The sequence below is a fragment of the Bos indicus x Bos taurus genome, chromosome 16, assembly GCF_003369695.1.
Source record: "Bos indicus x Bos taurus breed Angus x Brahman F1 hybrid chromosome 16, Bos_hybrid_MaternalHap_v2.0, whole genome shotgun sequence".
In the NCBI taxonomy this organism is placed as follows: Eukaryota; Metazoa; Chordata; class Mammalia; order Artiodactyla; family Bovidae; genus Bos; species Bos indicus x Bos taurus.
The window spans coordinates 57,399,308-57,418,730 of NC_040091.1; the positions used below are offsets into that span (position 1 = coordinate 57,399,308).

The window sequence follows — 19,423 nt, forward strand, 5'->3', positions numbered from 1 at the left end:
GCTGGGCCTTGCCATGGCTGACCACGTTCTCACCTTCCACATCCAAAAAGTCACCTATTAGCGATGTTTCCAAAATTACTGTCACATCTACCCTACACTCAACGTTTCTTCCCCCTTAGTCCAGACCTTCAGCAGTTCCCATCTGGTCGTCTCCAAAACTGTCTGACTGGTCAATCTACCTCTGGTTTTCATGTCAGTTATCCTCCATGTTGTCCAGGGGTAAGTTTCTAGAGCATGGTGGGAACACATCCTTTCTCTGCTGGAATTCTTTAACAACTCCCAAACCACATAAAGTACAAGTAGGTCCTTCAAACCTCTTTAAGATAGAAGTAGGGGAACAGCGCTTGGCCAGTGGGCCCTTTACACCTCCCTACCAACCCACCCTTCCTGCCCACCGACCCTGCCTCCAGCTGTCCCGCACGTGCCAGGGGTACTGTGTCATCTCATTCCTTGCGTTTACGTGCCCTGCCTTTTCCCACTGAGAACACCTTTCCCCCAGGGGTTGCCTGTCAATGTCCACCCACCCTCCATCTTTTTGTCTAGGCAACACTCCAGGAGGGTTTCACAAATTGGCTCCAGTCTGGGCTAGGAGCTTCTCTTCCCTGCTGATTGTTTTCCAGTCTCTTATAGTCGTTATCACATTATATTGCAATTTCTGGTTTACTGGACACCCTCCCACATAATTTATGAACAGCTTGAGGGCAGGGCCTGGCTCTTATTCATCAGCGTATTCTGGACACTTGGCATAGGAACTGGCATTCCGTATATTTTTAGCAGTAGGTATTCAGTGACTGTTTCTTAAGTTGTGGAAAGGAACTCTCTTCCCAGGACTGGGATGGCAAAGTAAGAAGTGGGCAGAGTAAAGATTTTATTTTGTTTGCTATTATGCCAGTCATGCCTAGTAATAATACAACTGTTAAGAGTGGACCATCTCAAGTAGAATCTGGCAGCCTGATGGGAGGGGGTGTTTATCCTGAGATAGCATTGTGGGATGATCCAAAATTCAAAGACACATCCAGTCAATGGTACAAGCATCCCAAGCCCTCCTGATTTTTAATACATTCATAAAGCAAAGCACAGATCTGCGACACAAGGACAATGAATGACCAAGCTTGGGCTCCACTCCTGGTTCTGCCACTCTCTATGTGACCACAGACTAGTGTCTGCTCCTCCCCCGGAACTGGGGGTGCAGGACTGTCAGTGGGAGGGGTGGGGGCATCCTTCAAGAGCACAGGCTCTGCAGGCAGACATCCCGTATGGGGAATGGTTCCACCGCTCAGCACCCCGAGGATCTCTAACAACACGCTCACTCTGGAGATGCCCTGAAGGACAGAGTTCTGTTTTGCAAAGCACCTTTCGTGGCTTCACAATTCAAACTGAAGCCATTGTGAGTGAGCACGACTCACAAAGACCCTTCACCAGACAGGATCATAATAAGAACCTACCTCCTCACTTCATAATTGTGGGGAGAGGTATGAGCTATGTGAAAAATACTCATCATTGGAAGTTCCTGTGCATATTTCACCAGGGCCTTTGTGATGGCAATAATTTATGATTTTCTAAGGGAACACTGCTCTAAGGCTATGATGTTTGACCTACAGATCTCAGTCAGCAGGACAAGACAGCCGTCCACTCTCTTCCTCACCTCAGCCTTCCTCGGATCCTCCCGCCTCCCTGCTGATCCCTCATGGTCTCCTTTGCTGAACTACCCCTCCACCTGCCATCTTCACCTGGCCTCTAACCGTGCAAGCAATTCAGAGTTCGGGCCGGGGCCCACTTCGCTTCTCTGTCTTCCTCCCCGGGTAAGATCATCCAGGATGCTGGTTGAACTCTGCAGGCTCCCACTTGAAACTCCAGCACTGACCTCTCCTCTGAGCTCCAGGCCTGCACAGCTAATGGCTTACTTGACCTCTCCACCTGGCTGTCTCCATAGCAACTCCAAGTCTGAACGAAGCTCTTCCCTCCCCAACCTGTTCCATCCCATCACCCCTCAATGTGTCAAAGGTGCTCCAGCATCATCAGTTGCCCAAGCAAATATCTAGAAACTATCTCGACTCCTCTTCCCCAGCTCCTCTCTCTCCCAGACTCACCCTGTCTTCAAGTTTCTCTATGCCATAAACAAACCTTGCTCTGTTCTTGCCTCTCCAATGTCCACTGCCCAGGTTCCTGCTTTAGGTCCTTATTGGTGTCCATGTGACCACTCAGACCTCCCTCGAAGCTGTTCTCTACCCAGTGCAGTGCCCCAGGTGTGCCTGGGGTACTTGCCTCCATGACTGCCCAGCCATCCCCATCCTTTCCAGCTCCAGCCAGGCCAAGGTTTCCTCACTCTCCAGGCTGTAACCCCGCTAGGCCTCCCTACCTCAGTACTTTGCACTGGCCATTCCCCTTTCCTGGGATGGCTTTCCTCCAGCTCAGCCTCCAATCTCAACATAAACGCCGCTCACATCCTCCCAGATGACCCTTTCTAAAGTGGACATTGCCTCGCCACCCTGTCACTGCACCCACATTATCCTCATAGCTCAAAGTTTCTAGTATTTTGTTTATTCCTTACTGACTTGTTTATATTCTGTCTCATCCACGTCTTCTCCATGAGAGCAGGAATCAAGTTCCTTCTACAGTGCTGTTTGCCCGATGTCTACACAAAGCAGAACCTCAATCAATATTCACTGAATGATAAAATAGTTTTTTAAAAATGACTGATTGAACTATAATTGGTTTCGATTTGTTTTTATGTCCCCTCCCTCTTCAACCTCTCTCCCACCTCCTACCCAGTCCCACCCATGGCTGATTTATGTGGATGTATGGCAGGAATTAACACAATATTGTGGAGCAATTATTCTCCAATTAAAAATAAATAAGTTTATTTTAAAATTTTGCTTTTATATTTATCTGTAGATCATGAATGATCTTTACCAGCCCATTGAATGCAAGATTCATGATCCACACAGGACCCAACACATGGATTACCCTCAAAGGGAGATACAATGGAAATTCTGAAATTCTAAAAAAATAACACTTCCTTCTACCCAGCTGTGTAAAAGAATGCAGCGACTGACCAGTAAAACTTTGGGGCTGCCATCTTTTGATTATCTACAGCCACATTACCATGATCAGTATTGAATGTGAACGTGCTGTGAGCAGAGTCTGAAGTAACAGCTATGGGGAGATGCAAAGATGTGGGCAGAGTCGCTGCTCTCTTAAGAAGGCAAATCAGACTCAGTGAAAATACATAAAGCCACAAATGCCCCAAACACATCAATATATATAGAACCAATTACCGCAGTAATCGACTGGACTTGCAATACATTGACAAGAGGGACCACAGCAGTCAGGGCGGGCGACAGAGGCACACACACACTGACTTTATAAGCTGCCCCTGTGGAATCAAGCTGACTAAAGAAAAACCCCAGGGAAACAAGAAAATGTCAAGGGAGTCTAGGCTATTGGCTGACCCGATTAGGCTGTTTTCCCCTGTCACAGGCACTCCCATTTTACCTACAAATCACATATTTTAACTGGCAGATTTATTGAGAAATTGCACTGGAGAAATGCTTCGACCTTTCTTTTTCTTTCTTTGTTATTTTGTTGATCAGCAAAAGGAAAATATTTTCAAGTCTTTTGAACCTGCTTGCCTTTTGCAGTTGCTCTAAACCAAGGGTTTCTGTGCTGTTAGATTCTAACTCTGTGGAATGAACCCCATCCCCTGCCAGACTTGATCAACTGGATAGGCCTTGTGTGGTTGTCTTTGCCAAGCTCTCTATCCCTTTCCAGTCACGTTAGGCTTTAAGGGGAGACTGGTGTGACCCCTTCCTGGAGCCCCAGGGCATGAACTCTGTTTAGGTAGGTACCATCCCCCTCTCTGGCCTCAGCGGGAGGTTGCCAGACCACAGGTGGTCTGCACACAGCCCTGCACAAAGCAGCCAGCCAGTGGTGTGGCCATCACACATGACCAGGGAATGGTCCAACCTAGCCCAATAGCCCCTCTCCCCAGGAATTGTTGGCACTGCCATGGGTCTTCCATCTAAAGCTCTCCACACCTGTCCCTTTGCGTCCCATCTTCAGTGTCTCACAGATTGCTCCTGGGAGCAGCAGCCACCTTGAATATGGGCACTTTGGCAGTAGACAGAATACACACAGGTTGAAGAAACTTTCCAAGGAACGGGATGAACTCTCAGGGTGGGAAATATGTTTGGGACCTTGCAACAACTTTCTCTGCCTCTTTTGTGGGTCAAAGAAAAGACCAGAGAGGGCTTGCCTGGTGGCTCAGATGGTAAAGAATTCATCTGCAATGCAGGAGACTTGGGTTTGATCCCTGGGTCAGAAAGATTCATCCACTGGAGAAGGAAATGGCACGCCAGCATTCTTGCCTAGAGAATCCCATGGACAGAGGAGCCTGGTGGGCTACAGTCCATGGGATTGCAAGGAGTCGAACACGACTGAACAACCAACCCTTTCTTTCACTTTGTTTTCATAGAGTTCAGTCATGCTGGCCCACAGATGCTGACTAGCCAAACAAAAGAAGAGAAGACGTAAGACGAGGCTGGCAAAAGAAAGAGCTGTGCTTGGCCTCAACATCTAGAATCCCACAGTGGGCCAGGAGCCTTCTCTTACTATCCATGTACTCCTGACGCCTAGCACGGCACTGATCTACAGCAAACGACATACATTTCTGAATGAAGGCATACACACCATTACTTTGCAGAGGAACTCAGCCTTCCCTCACGGTACTGCTAATCGAGGTCTATGTGCCCTTGACCCTGCTGTCCCCAATATATCAGCCGTTGTGTCAAAGGGTACTAGTGAATTTCTTAGAGGGAAGTTGATCTGATTGGAAAACCATCTTCCTCTCAGTAACAGAGATAGAAATGATGTATACTGGGGCCTTTGACTGTTGTAACATTAATCAGCTTCATTTTGTAGTGTAGCTGGCAGCTGGGGCCACGTTCAAAAATGATGTCAACTACTCGCATTTTTTTCTAAATTAATTACTTACCTAATCCATTATTTTTTCTGCTGATTTCCTTGACATTTTTTCTTATGTATTTTTAATTTTTTCATTTAATTTTCATCTTTTAGTAATTGAACCAACTTCCAAAGAGTTCCATGAGATTCAGGGAGACAGTCTCTGATGACAGAGGAATGCAAACTAGTAATAAGTTGTGGCCAAATGGATACGCTTTGATGAAAGGGGTTTGTTGATTTGTTGGTTTAAGTCAATGTAGTTTTATGTCTTGTGTTGCATTCCTACGTAAGTTGCATTCCTACTTGCTTTTAGAAAAAGCAATGATAGGAAAGGTGGTAAAGAAAAACTATTGTTGGCTCCTACAGCACTAACTGGTAGCCAGAAAGTTGAAATAACCATCACATATTGGAGGTCCACACATGCATTTGCCCCAGTTCCTAGTATATAATAACCTTGTGCTGGTCACTCGGTTTTAAAGACTAGCCTATTCTTCCTGTGCCAATTCCTAGGACATGACATAGATCCCGAGACAGGGCAAGTGCATGACGTCCCCCACACGAAACAATCAAACCTGGAGATACGGAAGAGGGATGATGAGAGAGAGGACTAGCCAGGGGCTGAAGGAAAAGGTGTTTGAGGCGATGCTGTCTTAGACAACAGGCTGCTGTTTCCCTTGGAAGGGGAAAAGGAGGAGACAAAAGTATGGCACTCACTCACTTATTCAACCAACATGTACTGATTGCCTGCTAGATGCCGTGCTTGGCATTATATGTTGCGAGAGACGGGGTAGGAGTAGGGAGTGACCTCGGAGATTCGTTAGCTGTAGCCCCCACCTTTCAGAAATTGTTGACCCCCTTGTGCCTCTGAGAATACAAGAGTATTCCTCTAAAGCACGTTATTAAGAGAGAACAGGAAAAGATAGGAGCCTAACAAAAACACAGAAACTATTAGTCAATTATCTCTCAACTCCAACACCCACTTACGCTGGAACTTGGGTTGCTACTAGAGCCAAGGTCTCCCCTCTGGGGCTCAAGGGGAACCCCAGTCTGCATCTGTATGCAGCCGGTTCAACCAGACAGTTCAGGTTTCGAGTCAGAAGTAAAGGGAAGGCTGCTGCAGCTGGACACCTGCATGAATTTCCCCCTGCAGAAGATGCACCTGTCAGCTCCCTTGCACTTAAAAAGCAGCAACACCGGCTGCTTATCAGAGCTTCCCAGGGATTCTTTTCCACAGAGAGCACAGTCTTATAGCCTCCCTTCCCCCATCAAAAAAAAAAAAAAAAAATCCCTCTCATATGGGTGGGGTTTATTTCCTGGTCTTTTCTCAGCAAAAGAGCTACATAACTGGGACTGAAAATAGCTCCCAAAAGATGTGATTCTGGTCTTGATTTTTGTAATGGAGGTTTGACGTCCCTGTTCCACTGGGCTAGTTAGTGATTTGTGACTTCTAAAAGACATAGCGGTGTTTCTAGGAAGAACACATTTATCCAGTTTTACTCCCTGACATTTTGATCAGCTGCTATTTTGTTCAAAAATTAGTGAACTGAACTGAAAATTTTATTGAAATAATGCTAGTAATAATAATAATAATAGTGCTAATAATAAGTCAAAATGCATAGAACAGTTACAGGATGCTAGACACTCTGTTTCATAAATAATTATTGTATCTGATCCTTACTTGTAAGCCAAATATCAATAGCCCTGTTTTACAGACAGGGAAAATGAGGCTCACAGCCATTAAGTAAACTTAATAAAAATTCTGATGCCTATCTGTCTGACTTTAAATTCTCACTATAAACAACAGTATTAAACTCCTTCCATTGCAGTATCAGTTGAGTTAGCCTATTGAACCTTGATCCAGGCCTTATTAAATGCTGCATTCTATTATTATAGTATTCTATTATCTGTTCTATTCTATTATTCTATCTATTATCTATTATTCTATTTCTAATATGTAGAAATAATTTGCTGTGTATATAGAGTCACAGAGAACTAAATGTAAAAGAAGCTCTAAGTATTACCTAATTCAAGTTAGTTATTATACAGATGGGAAGATGGTTTTGAAGAGCGTTAAGTAATTTACCCAAGGTCAGCTGGCTGGCTAATGGCTCAACTGAGCACAATAGCCCGGGTCTCCTGACCGCTCCCCACCCTCTCCGTCCCCTGCCCCACCCCCACCAGTGCTCTTTTCCTCAACACACTGTCTTAGAGTAGGATAGACTATAATATAGGTATATTGCACTTAAGACACAAGGCATCCATCCCCCCAAATGCAGAAAGCCCAAGTGATGTCAAGTTCAAATTTTCACCTTGGTGCAGAATTTCCCATTGCCTCATTACTTGTCTTGCAATTTTCCCCCCATTTTTTTGTGTAGAGATAAACTATTAGTTTTGTTATGGAGACCATAACTTAAGATCAAGATAAGTCTTAGTAAGTATAGGAATTGTACTCTTAAACCTGCTGCCATATGCTTATTTTTCTTGGATCAGTAGCACCATGGGCAGCCCAATGAGCACTGATCTACATTTTGGATAAAAGAAGTGGGGGATAAACAAATGGATCTCAGCCTGGCTTGCAGAATTTAGGAAACAACAAGTATGGCTAGAAGTAGAGTTTCTTCTCTTCATAGTCCACCGGAGAATCCAGGCCTCTTTCTTCTGAGTAATAGTGGTTATGAGTCTGATATTTACTAAGTAAATTCTATATGTGCTACATGATGCTAGAAGCTATGAGAATTCAAAAACTTATGAAGCCTTTGCATTTTCTACGTCCCCTGCCTGGATTGTTCGGTTCCTAGATCTTTGCATGATTAGCTCTGTCTGCCACATCTCAGCTCAAACTCCCTGCTTCATCACTATCATTGAGGCCTTCTCTATGCCTGCCGTCTTAATCAGCACCCCTTTCCCCATCGTCCAGTCACCCTCTATTACTTCCTCTGATTTTTGTTTCTTCATAGTATCTATCACTGTCTAGAATCATTGCTCTCATTTATTTGTCACTTGCCACTTTCTTTCTCTCTTCACTAAGATACGAGCTCTGTAGAAGCAGGGAGTTTTTCTGTGTCATTTGCCATTATATGCAAAGTGCCTAGACCAATATTCAGATATAGAAGGAAATGAATGAATGAGCCCATCCTCAGGAAGCAATCCATCAAGCTGTGAAGGCAAAAGCTTACATATTTTGAGCAGCTATATCCAGAAAGCTATATAATCAACTATTAACTTGTGTATTATGGACAAGATGTCACTATTGTCAGGCTCATCATTATATGAAAGAAGTTCGATATTGCCAACAGAATTGTCATCCCATCAATTAAATACTAGCCAGGTTAAAATATGGAACTCTAATAAATTTTTATTTTGAGAGGAAAACAAGTGGGGGACTCAAACACTATTTTAAAAAAAATAGAATCCTTGAGATAGTACGATGAGGATAGTGTTGTCTACAGTACTAAATGATTTTTAAAAAAAGCGTATCTCATTTAATCCTAATTGTTGGCATGTTTCCAATTCCTTTCAGTGCCCATAGGCTTAAGACTGTTCAATTCTGCACAGAAGCCTAATAATCAATGGCTTTAAGGAGAAAAGTCCTGGTCCAAAATGAAAACCATTCAGGTTTGTCCTCCTCTCTGCGACAGACTGTCCTCTGCAGAGATGACACCAGGACACAGCCCTTGAGTCCACCATGCCGTGGCTCCTGTGTTGAGGTTCCTGCGCCAGGTAGGATAAGCAGGATGATGAAGGAACCCACACCCTGTTGGTCTCTGAGGAGAGAATCTAGCTTTGCTGTTTGGTGTCATCTAGGAGCTTGTTAGACATGCAGAATCTCAGGCTCCACCCAGACTTACTGAATCAGAATCGCCATTTCAAGAAGATCCCAGGTGATACACAGGCATATTAAATTTTGAGAAGCACTGCCGCACAGGAAAACAAACACTCCTCCAGAATCTGGGTTGTCACCGTTGATCGTGGGCCACCACTCCTCCCCCCACACCCAAAAAATCAACACCAACAACCCAACATTCAGAAAACTCAAGGTGAAAGGCAGTAGGTCCATCATGAAGTGTAACCACGGTTGACATCTGGCCCTGTGGTGGTGACTTTAGACCAGTGACTCGGCTTTAGTTCCATCTTGATCTCACTTCCATTTTGCCCACTAACCTTCCCACCTTCATCTCTTCTTGTGCCACGGGCAGGCAAAGTAGCATGCCGCCATTTGCAACGTATCTTGGTAGGTGAAGGCATTCTTCTTGTCTTCACTCAGTCACTTACTGCTTTGGTGACCACACGCAAGTTACTTAAGTTCTCTGTGGCTTTACTTTCTTATCTATAAATAGGGAAGGTAAGACTTAAGTGATGTGTTGTCTGGAGGGCTTCCCAGGTGGCACAGTGATAAAGACGCCACCTACGAATGCAGGAGACTCAGAAGACTTGAATTCAGTCCTTGGTTCAGGAAGATCCCCTGGAGGAGGAAATGGCAACCTGTTCTAGTTTTTTTTTTTTTTTTTTTCCATTCTAGTATTATTGCTTGGAGAATTTCATGGACAGAGGAGCCTGGTGAGCTACAACCCACAAGGTCACAAAAGACTCAGACATGACTAAGTGACTGAGCACACGTTTGAGGATTAAATGAGAAAAGCTACGTAACAGGCTGTTTGGTAATATTATTTTGATAACTTCTTCCCTCAACCTACAGATCCAGTTTACTCCGGACTCTGCACCAGAGCCTGGGGACTTGAAGACTCAAATTAAATCCACTCACATATGTTTCAAAAAGCTTAGATCCTCCTGGAAGCTGCTGTTTAATACACCACCCGGCTCAGCATCAGTAGCACCTTCATCAGGCCTGTCTGCCTGGGAATGCCATAGAACAGCTGTTTCCTCTAAACCCCCTCTCTGCTCACTACAGGGTTTTGCATGTAGCAGGCCCTCAGCAAACGTTTGTTGAATGAATTAATTAATCATTGAAAGAAAATAGCTATATGCTATAATCGCTTTGCCATTTGAGTGCTAACTTTGTCATTGTAAATGTACATAAAAAGAGCCTTTGCAGCTGGTTTGCAACCCTGGGGTTGTAACACATAAAGTATTACACAGACGTAAGTTATTATTCTTCACTGGCTTTCTATGTTCTGCTTTTAATGTAACAGGGTTTTGTGCCATGTAGCACAGTTATGCCTGTTAGCCTATGGACCACACCAGCATCATATACACCAGACTATGTCTCTGCTGACCAAGTCTCACAGACTGGATCAGATGCTGATGACTGATTCAGCTATTGTTTTTGCTTCAGCTATGGCCGAAATCTGTTCACTGTCTTAGGAAGATGAACCAATTGAGTCTTTCTTGGCTTCTATCCACCCAAAAACTAATTGATGAAAATTGGGAAAGGTGGCATTCTGTGTGGTAGAAATATAATGTCATTCAGGTGGTTTACTTCTTTCTTTGATTCTAACCTAAGACCTCTCAGAGCTAGAGAGTCCCCTTAAGGGAAAAACTCTCAGCTTGCGTCTTGGAAGAAGAGGAAGATTCTTCTTGGCTTTCACCATGGAAAGGAAGTAACCGGCTGGAAACCAAACAATCAATGCCCCTACCCACTGACCATTGCCTAACCCCTAGTAGATTATGGACTAGAAGGTACAGCTGAAAGGAAGAGCTTGCTAAGTCACTTCAGTCGTGTGCAACCCCATAGATGGCAGCCCACCAGGCTCCCCTGCCCCTGGGATTCTCCAGGCAAGAATATTGAAGTGGGCTGCCAGGAAGAGCTTACTTATCACCAATTGTCACCCAGATAACCCCACGGATATGCCCCAAAAGCAATGGCAAGGAAGAGCTATGACAAAGGTCAGATCTAATGTACCAATGAAAGTGCCACTGGGAAAGAAAAGAAAGACCCAAGGAAATCCACTCCCAAATGGAGTACCAAAAAAGAAAAAGAAAGAAGAAAGAGAGAAAGAAAATATATTGAGCTTAATGTGTCAGGCTAAGGATTAAAATTAAGCCTGTGGAAGTTATTTTTTGGTCACTTTTCTGAAATCTACAGATCTATGGCTCTTTTTACTGGTTTCTTCTGAAGTAAGAACAGAATAAAGGATTTACTCGTTTGACAATAGTGATGCTAATTATACTCCAGGCACTGTGTCAGGGGTGAAGACTCAAAGATTAATAAGAAATGATCTATTGTTTTGCACTTTCTCCCAGATTTCTATCTAGGGTTCAGCTCTTTGTAAATACAACGTGTGTTTTCTTCTTTTTCCAGTTAACTTTCTAAATCTTTACTCGAGATAATAGAAAACTTTTCAGAATATATTTTTAATGTGTTAAAAAAGATTTATTGAAAAGTGGCCCATGCTTATTGTGGAAAAAGCAAAAGAAGCTTTTAGTACAAAAATAAAAGCCCCTACCCTATACCATATCCCTAATCTTGAAATAAACAAATAATTTGTGTGTATACACACACACACACACACACACAGAAATATACATATGTGGTACGAGAGAGAATGTATGTGTGTGTGTGTGGCTCAGTCACTTCAATAGTGTCTGACTCTTTGCAACCCTTGGGGCTGTAGCCCACCAGGCTCCTCTGTCCATTGGATTCTCCAGGCAAGAACACTGGAGTGGGTTGCCATGCCCTCTTCCAGGGGTCTTCCCTACCCAGGCACAAACCCACATCTCCTGAGCCTCCTACATTGCAGAAGGATTCTTTACTGCTGAGCCACCAGGGAAGGCCCTGAGAGAGAGGCTAAAGATTATATTTATATAGATGGGTATATGCATATTTTTATATACAGCATTTTTGAAACAGACAAGACCCTAATATATCTATTTTTCTGCAACATGCTTTGTTCACTTCCAAATGGTTAGGAATAGAGCATCTCTGGACAGATAGATAGTAAACTGTAGTAATGGTTTCCTGGTTGCCTCTGGGGAATGGAACTAGATTACTGGGAAATAAGAGTGAGAAGAAGATTTATTTTTCACTTTATTCTGTTTTATACATTTTGCATTTTTTAAATAAACTTTTTAAATTACATAAGTCAGGGAAATATGGTACATGCTTTCAAGTCTATTATCACAGGAGACAGTCATACAGGGAAATGACAATACAGGGACATGTGAAGAGCACTGCTAAAGGATATAGATAAGGAGCTCTAAGAGCATAAAACAGGAAGCAAAGATTCTGACTACAGCATCATGGAAGACTTGGTGAAAGTGGTGACGTTAGAACTGGCTCTTGAAGAGCAGGAAGGAGGTGATAGAATGTAGGTAGATAGGAGACAAGGTTGGGTAGGCTCAACAGTGTGGAACAGCTCAATGCCCTCTTCCAAACCAGTGGGAATCTTGACCCTGGACCCAGAGTTTGGGCCTGACATTGGGTCAGGGTATCATTTAATTGCAGATGGCAATTTATGGAGCTGACGTCTGTAATTAAAAGACACAAGTGAGAGACAGAAATCATAACTAGGAAGACAAACCTGTAGATCCTAAGGGCCTAAGCAGAGCATAAGATCCACCCAGAAATGAGACAAAGGAACAGACACTAGAAAAAAGAGTTTCAAGGGAGGAGGCAAGAGAGGGGCCCAAGAAAAAATTTCTGAGTGAGAAAAGTAGTCGTAGAAACTTTAGAGCACATACCTGTGGCCTCAGACTGAGGCAAGAAGGGAGCCTCAAAGCCTAAAACTGTATAGAATCAAATGCAACAATTTTTGGATTGATGCAAGTAATCTTGTGTCATCAGAGAGGAGGAATGCTCGAGGTAGGGAATGGTCAGTGACACAATAGCTAGAGAGGGCAGAGGGGATGGGAGGCTAAATGTTTGCTCCCAAAGATGCCCTGGTCCTAATTTCTAGAACCTGTGAATGTTACCAGATCAGATCAGTCGCTCAGTCGTGTCCGACTCTTTGCGACCCCATGAATCGCAGCACGCCAGGCCTCCTTGTCCATCACCAACTCCTGGAGTTCACCCAGACCCACGTCCATCGAGTCAATGATGCCATCCAGCCATCTCATCCTCTGTTGTACCCTTCGCCTCCTGCCCCCAATCCCTCCCAGCATCAGAGTCTTTTCCAATGAGTCAACTCTTCGCATGAGGTGGCCAAAGGACTGGAGTTTCAGCTTTAGCATCATTCCTTCCAAAGAAATCCCAGGGCTGATCTCCTTCTGAATGGACTGGTTGGATCTCCTTGCAGTCCAAGGGACTCTCAAGAGTCTTCTCCAACACCACAGTTCAAAAGCATCAATTCTTCGGCGCTCAGCCTTCTTCACAGTCCAACTCTCACATCCATACATGACCACAGGAAAAACCATAGCCTTGACTAGACGAACCTTTATTGCAAAGTAATGTCTCTGCTTTTGAATATGCTATCTAGGTTGGTCATAACTTTCCTTCCAAGGAGTAAGCATCTTTTAATTTCATGGCTGCAGTCACCATCTGTAGTGATTTTGGAGCCCAGAAAAATAAAGTCTGACACTGTTTCCCCATCTATTTCCCATGAAGTGGTGGGACCAGATGCCATGATCTTCGTTTTCTGAATGTTGAGCTTAACTTTTCACTCTTTTTCACTCTCCACTTTCACTTTCATCAAGAGGCTTTTTAGTTCCTCTTCACTTTTTGCATGATTGGCAAAAGAGATTGTGCAGATATGCTTAAATGACGAGTCTTGAGATGGGGAGAGTATCCTGCATTATCTGGTTGGGTCCAACGTAATCAAAAAGCTCCTTATAAGAGAAGGCAGGAGGAGTTAGAGAGAAGACCATGTCACTCAGGGACTGGAGTGATGCCCTTTGAAGATGGAGGAAGGAGACTCAACCAAGGAATACAGGTAGCCACTACAAGCTGGAAACGGCAAAAAAGGCAAGGGGGCGGTTTTCCCCTAGAACTTTCAGAAGCTGGCCTCACTGATACCTTGAGCTTAGTCCACTGAAACTGATTTTGGACCTCTGGTCCCAGAACTTTCGGGAATAAATGTATGATGTTTTAAGCCATCAAGTTCATAGTAATTTGTTACAGCAGCCATAGGAAACTAAGACAGGGAGTGAAGCCAGGTTCATGATGTAAGGCATTAGTGAAAGGCTTCAAGCTGAAGAGTCCAGGCATTAAGGGGCATTTTAAAAAAGATAACAGATGGTGAAATGTAGAATGGACTACACAGGCATGAAACTGAACAAAAAGAGGCACATGAGGATGCTACTTCAATATTTCCTATGAGCTGATACCGTAAAGAGATGCAATTTTGAGAAATGGATAGGAGAAGACACCTGTTAAAGAACTATTTAGGTGCTAAAAAAAATAAAACTTTGTAAATGGTTGAACGTGGAGGGGGGAGGAGAATATAAAGAAGGGCTCCTCACTTTATATTTTGGCCCATCAATCTGGTTCACGAATCAACTATGTGGTTCACGAATCAATGTGGTTCACAAATACAGAGAAAAGAGATGATCACGGAATATCCAGGTAGAAATGGTAAACACTCACAGACAAATGGGTTTTTTACTTTCAGGGAGAAAGGAAGGATTTGAGATATGGGTTGAGGTAGATACAGAAGAGAATCACCCAGCATCAGTGAAGATGAGATGAACATTAAGGATGAAATCCTGAAAAATGACCAAAACTTAAGTGATTTCTTTAGAGGAGCGAGGGCAAAAAAGAATGAGAAATGAAGGCCCAAGATTAATAAAGAGAATCTGAACAGAATACCATCAGGAACACCAAAGGAGAGAATTTACAAAAAGGCAGACTTGGCCAACAGGAACAAATTCTTCTGCCGAGATAAGATAAAATGATAGTTCAGTTTTAAACTAAACTAAAATGATAATTTGGTTTAGTTTTCTATAGAATAGAAAACAGAAATTCTGCTTAGAAAGTCCTTAGTTTCCTTCTCCAGAGTTATTTCTGTAGTGTAACAGGGTTGGAAGAAATTATCTGAAGAGTGAAAAGAAGTTGAGGAAGTAGAGAAAAGATGTACAAACGACTTACTTAAGAAATTTGATTGTGATGTGTTCTGGAGCTAGTGGTAAAGAACCTGTCTGCCAATGTAGGAGATGTAAGAGACCCAGGTTCGATCCCTGAGTGGGGAAGATCCCCTGGAGGAGGGCATGGCAACACACTCCAGTATTCCTGCCTGGAGAATCCCATGGACAGAGGAGTCTGGTGGGCTACAGTCCAGAGTGGCACAGAGTTGAACACGACTGAAGCAACTTAGCACAGCACATGTTGAAAGGAAACAGTGATAAAAAAGTTGCATATTTATAAAAATTTCATTTTTTTGAAAATAGAAACTCAGGCTGAAGAGGCTGTAGAGATGAAAAAGGAGGAGACCAATGAGTGAGGACTAAGAGGAGGCAGAGAGGGAAGGAAGCAAGGGCACAGGGGGAGAGACTCAGCTGAAAAGGAAGAACTCACTACAGTTCCTGAGGCACGAGGGCAAAGGATAAGGAAGAAGATGGAAGTGAGTGTAGAAGTGGAGAGATCAAGGTTGGAAAATTTCAATTCAGATAGTCTTTATATGCTCTGTTAAAAAAGAAGAGAGACTAATCTTAGACAATGAGAAATGGCAAGTATCTTTTTTGACTGGAGTTCCAGTCAGACTTGTCTGAAGACAGTTGAAGTGTTAGTTCAGTTATGTCTGACTCTTTGAGACCCCATGAACTGTAGCCCACCAGTCTCCTCCATCCATGGGATTCTCCAGGCAAGAATATTGGAGTGGGTTGCCATTCCCTTCTCCAGGGGATCTTCCATGACCCAGGGATCAAAGCTGGGTCTCTATTGCAAGCAGATTCTCTACCACTGAGCCACAGGGAAGCCCTATCTGAAGACAAGTGGTCCTAAATATTGGTCTGACCAAACCATATAGTGCTTGTATGACACGTAAGTGTCCACTGAAACAAAGGCTGCCCTTTGAAGATCTGGTCAAAAATATCCATCTCTAAGGACATCCCTCGTGGTCCAGTGGTTGAGACTTCACCTTCTAATGGGCTCAGTCCCTGGTCGGGGAGCTAAGAATCCACATGCCTTGTCACCAAAGTACCAAAACATAAAACAGAAGCAATATTGTGATACATTTAATAAAGACTTTAAAACAGGTCCACATCAAAAAGATTTCATATCCACCTTTTATTCTCATCAGGCAGGCATACCTAAACCATTTCATGTGTCTGTGATAAAACCCACATAGGAAGTCATCACATGAGAAGGGCCTTTACCACCACTCCCCCCACCAACAGCAGCAGCAGCAACAACCAACGCTTGTTGAGGGATTGTCCTGTGCCCAGCTCTGTGCTGGACCCTGGGATTTTAAAGTTGAATAAGGCATAGAACCCACCCTTGAGAAGCTGCATAGTGATTTAAAGAAAGAGAAGGAAAGTCTTTAACTCATATGCCTGACCTGAGAAAACCTCTCACATGAAGGGAGACTCCGAGGATCCATAAAGTGTCAGAGCTGGAAGGCACCATGAGAGCTTTACAGGGAAGGTGCTGATAGTTAATTGAATAAACAAAGTCGCCTGGCTGATTCTAGACTCCCAACCCCTAGTCCTATGATCTTTCCACTTCATTTCACCCCTGACAAATCTCCTTTCCTATTCAATCCATAAGCAATTTTAGGTACCTAATCATAGGTACAAAAGCAAAGAACAGAAAACCCCTTTTCACTGGAAAGTTTTAAAGTTAGAGCAGGTAAGAACCTATAATCAAAGGACTCGAGTCTAAAAAGGTGTCACTTTTATGTCATGGCAGGTATAGTCCTCTCAGAACACTTGTCACCACTGGTGTATAAATTCCATTTTGGAACAACAGTCCCCAGAGTGCAGAAAAGCAGAAGAAAATCTTCCTTTGTCTTATGTACTTATAATTCTTAATCAGTAGCAGGCTTCACGCTTTTGGAATAAAAAGAAATTAGTGCCTAGAGAGAAAAATATATTTTAGTGTAAGAATCAGACCCAAGGATAAGAGACGCAAAGTGAGTGACACAGAGGTCAGATTTAGGGGTCAGCTGGGGGGTAGGTATATGTGGACAACTACAACAGATCAAAATAGACATACTAAAGTGGTTGAATGGATTTTAATATCTATAACACGCAAGGGCTGATATACATCATATTTATGGGAAAATAAAGCCAACAGTTGGACTGTGACAAAACCAGCTCCTGTGTGCAAGAATGGCTTGAGATCAAGAGGGATAAGGGCACAATGCCAAGGCCATGGACAAATGTTCCTCTTGGGCTTAGTGAGGACATTACAATGCTCAGGAGAGATGCAAGGGCAGAACCAGGAGTTCTGAGGAAGGTCAGACTTGCCTCTCCCAACAGTCCCAGAGCCTGGCAATCCTTGAACCCCTGGCAAACAGAAATGGAGGAGGGTTTAGCCCTTTGGTTCAATCAGGAGACTCTGGCGTGGAAACATAAGAAAGTTTTGCCAGCTGGAACTGGTCTTATCGAAATGTGCTTACATTATACTCCTTTCTTGGCAAACTGGAATCAGAATAATTTTAAGATGTTGACATTTGAATGGAGACAAGAAGTCTGTGGTTGTGTCTTTGAGCTTACAGGAATCAGGACCTGGTGGGGGACAGGAGAGGAAGTCTGCAGCCCAGGCACAAGCCTCTTGCCTCTTTTGGAAGAAAGTGTCCAGTGGAAGGAGAGGCTCTCGTGCCTCTACTACCTCTTAAGCAAGACAAAACAGAAATCTGTGTGGAGCTCAGAGAACCAAGAGTGTCTAAACCATGGGAGCACATTTTCCCCACTGCAGCCCTGCTGACAGCAGAGGGTCCCTAGTCTCAGAGAGAAGCTTGGTCATCAAATCTTAGCTTGACCTACTTCTTGAGTTTTCATTGTGCTCATTTCATCACTTGCCCTTTAACAACTCACACCTCCATAATTTGGCCTCATCAGAATGCCGTGAGGATAAGCTCAGATGAAGAAATTCCATGAATGGCAATTCTAAACCAAGTCTTGCTCAGTCAGAATACAAATTTACCAGCCAGTACTCCTCCTCCACTAGAAGGTGAATTCAAAAGGTTTGAGAAATTCCAGTTCCTTATACATACTTGGACTGAATACTAACTTGCCATCAAACACTGGACATTTGTGAGACTGTTATCCACAGCTATATAAACACGCGGGGCAATGGAGATTTCCTCATAGCACAGAGCAGCAGGAAACAATGCTCCTAAACACAGGGCAGGATGGAGTGAGAAGGGGTTTGCTATGCAGTTAGTTACTGGAAGGGGTTGCCAGCCAGCGCACGATGGGATTGCTGGGGGCAGGAAGTGACAGGGAGGCTGCAAGGCTGTTCTTTCCCCCCTACTGCAGAAGAACGATCTAATACATTGCCTGTGCTGTGGTAGTGGGATGAGTGGTGGCTGGTAAAAACCTTTAGATTACTTTCTCTGCGTTAACCAGTTCAGTGACCAGACAGCTTTGACTCTGTGCTGTATCTAAAGTTTGCCCAAATTCCTCTGTTTTGATATTTAGCTTTAGTAACCAAACCGTGACAATTCAAAGGATAGAAAACAGCATTGAGGAGAATTAAACCTTCACCTCCAGACTCCCTGCATTTGGTCCCATAGATGCATGCAGGCAGCCAGGGCTTGTACAAAGCATAGCACTTGTCAATGAGCAGGTCACTCACCTTTGCTGATGTCTTCATATTCCAGCCAGAGTCGCCGCTGGACCTGCTTGTTTGGGTACCAGATAGAGCAGGATTCCTCAAAGCCATAGATAGCTTCCTGGATGTAGTGGTTGCCAAACTGGTCCAACAAGGCTACAAAATCCCCACGAGATGTAGCCCCGTCCAGGGAGTGGAGAGCGTTGCTGAGGGCTACGGAGAAACATCACCCAGGATTAAGAGTGAGGATTCACAATATGGGCATCCTGGATTCTCAGGCCCTCCAGCCTTAAATCTGCAAGAGCCACGTGGCCCAAAGTGATGCTGGAGAGCTGGCTGGAACTATCGGGTGAGTCTTTCCAGGTAGCTGAAGCAGACATTTCAGTTCCTAAAAGAATATTTCTTCAAGCCAATTGGTTGTTAACTTTGTACAAGTTGAGTAAAACATTGTCACATCTCTACCACCCACCTGCTTAAGTCAGTTTTTTTTTTTTTCCAAATCACAATCATGACATTAAATCAACTTAGTGAGCTCAAATAATAGCATTAAAAATGAAGGAGAATAGCATAGTTTAAAATAGAAACACAAATACCAGCAGAGAACATTTCCCATCAGAAGATGAAATATGGCTTCATGAAACTTCTGTTGTGTGTATGTGGGGGTGTGTGTATGTACAAGGCCACAGTGTAAAATGTATTTTAACTGTGTGTAGGGATCAAAAAAGTCTGCAGGATTTTGTTCTTCATGCAGAGACATTGGTAATGGAAAGACAATGGAAGATGAATAAAAAGGAAAGTCACTAAAACACTGCTTATATCTATTTAGGAAAAAAGTATATAAAGACTGGGAAATGG

General features: G+C 43.6%; 1 protein-coding gene across 2 annotated transcripts in view; it reads right to left on the reverse strand.

Annotated features, from left to right (window-relative positions):
* ASTN1 (astrotactin 1) overlaps positions 1-19,423 on the reverse strand; it is a 352,052-nt gene that overhangs the window by 67,966 nt on the left and 264,663 nt on the right. For both annotated transcript variants that reach the window (XM_027565413.1, XM_027565414.1), the window contains exon 16: positions 18,593-18,781. In XM_027565413.1, the coding sequence (XP_027421214.1) occupies positions 18,593-18,781 (189 nt within the window). The remainder of the gene's footprint in view (positions 1-18,592; positions 18,782-19,423) is intronic.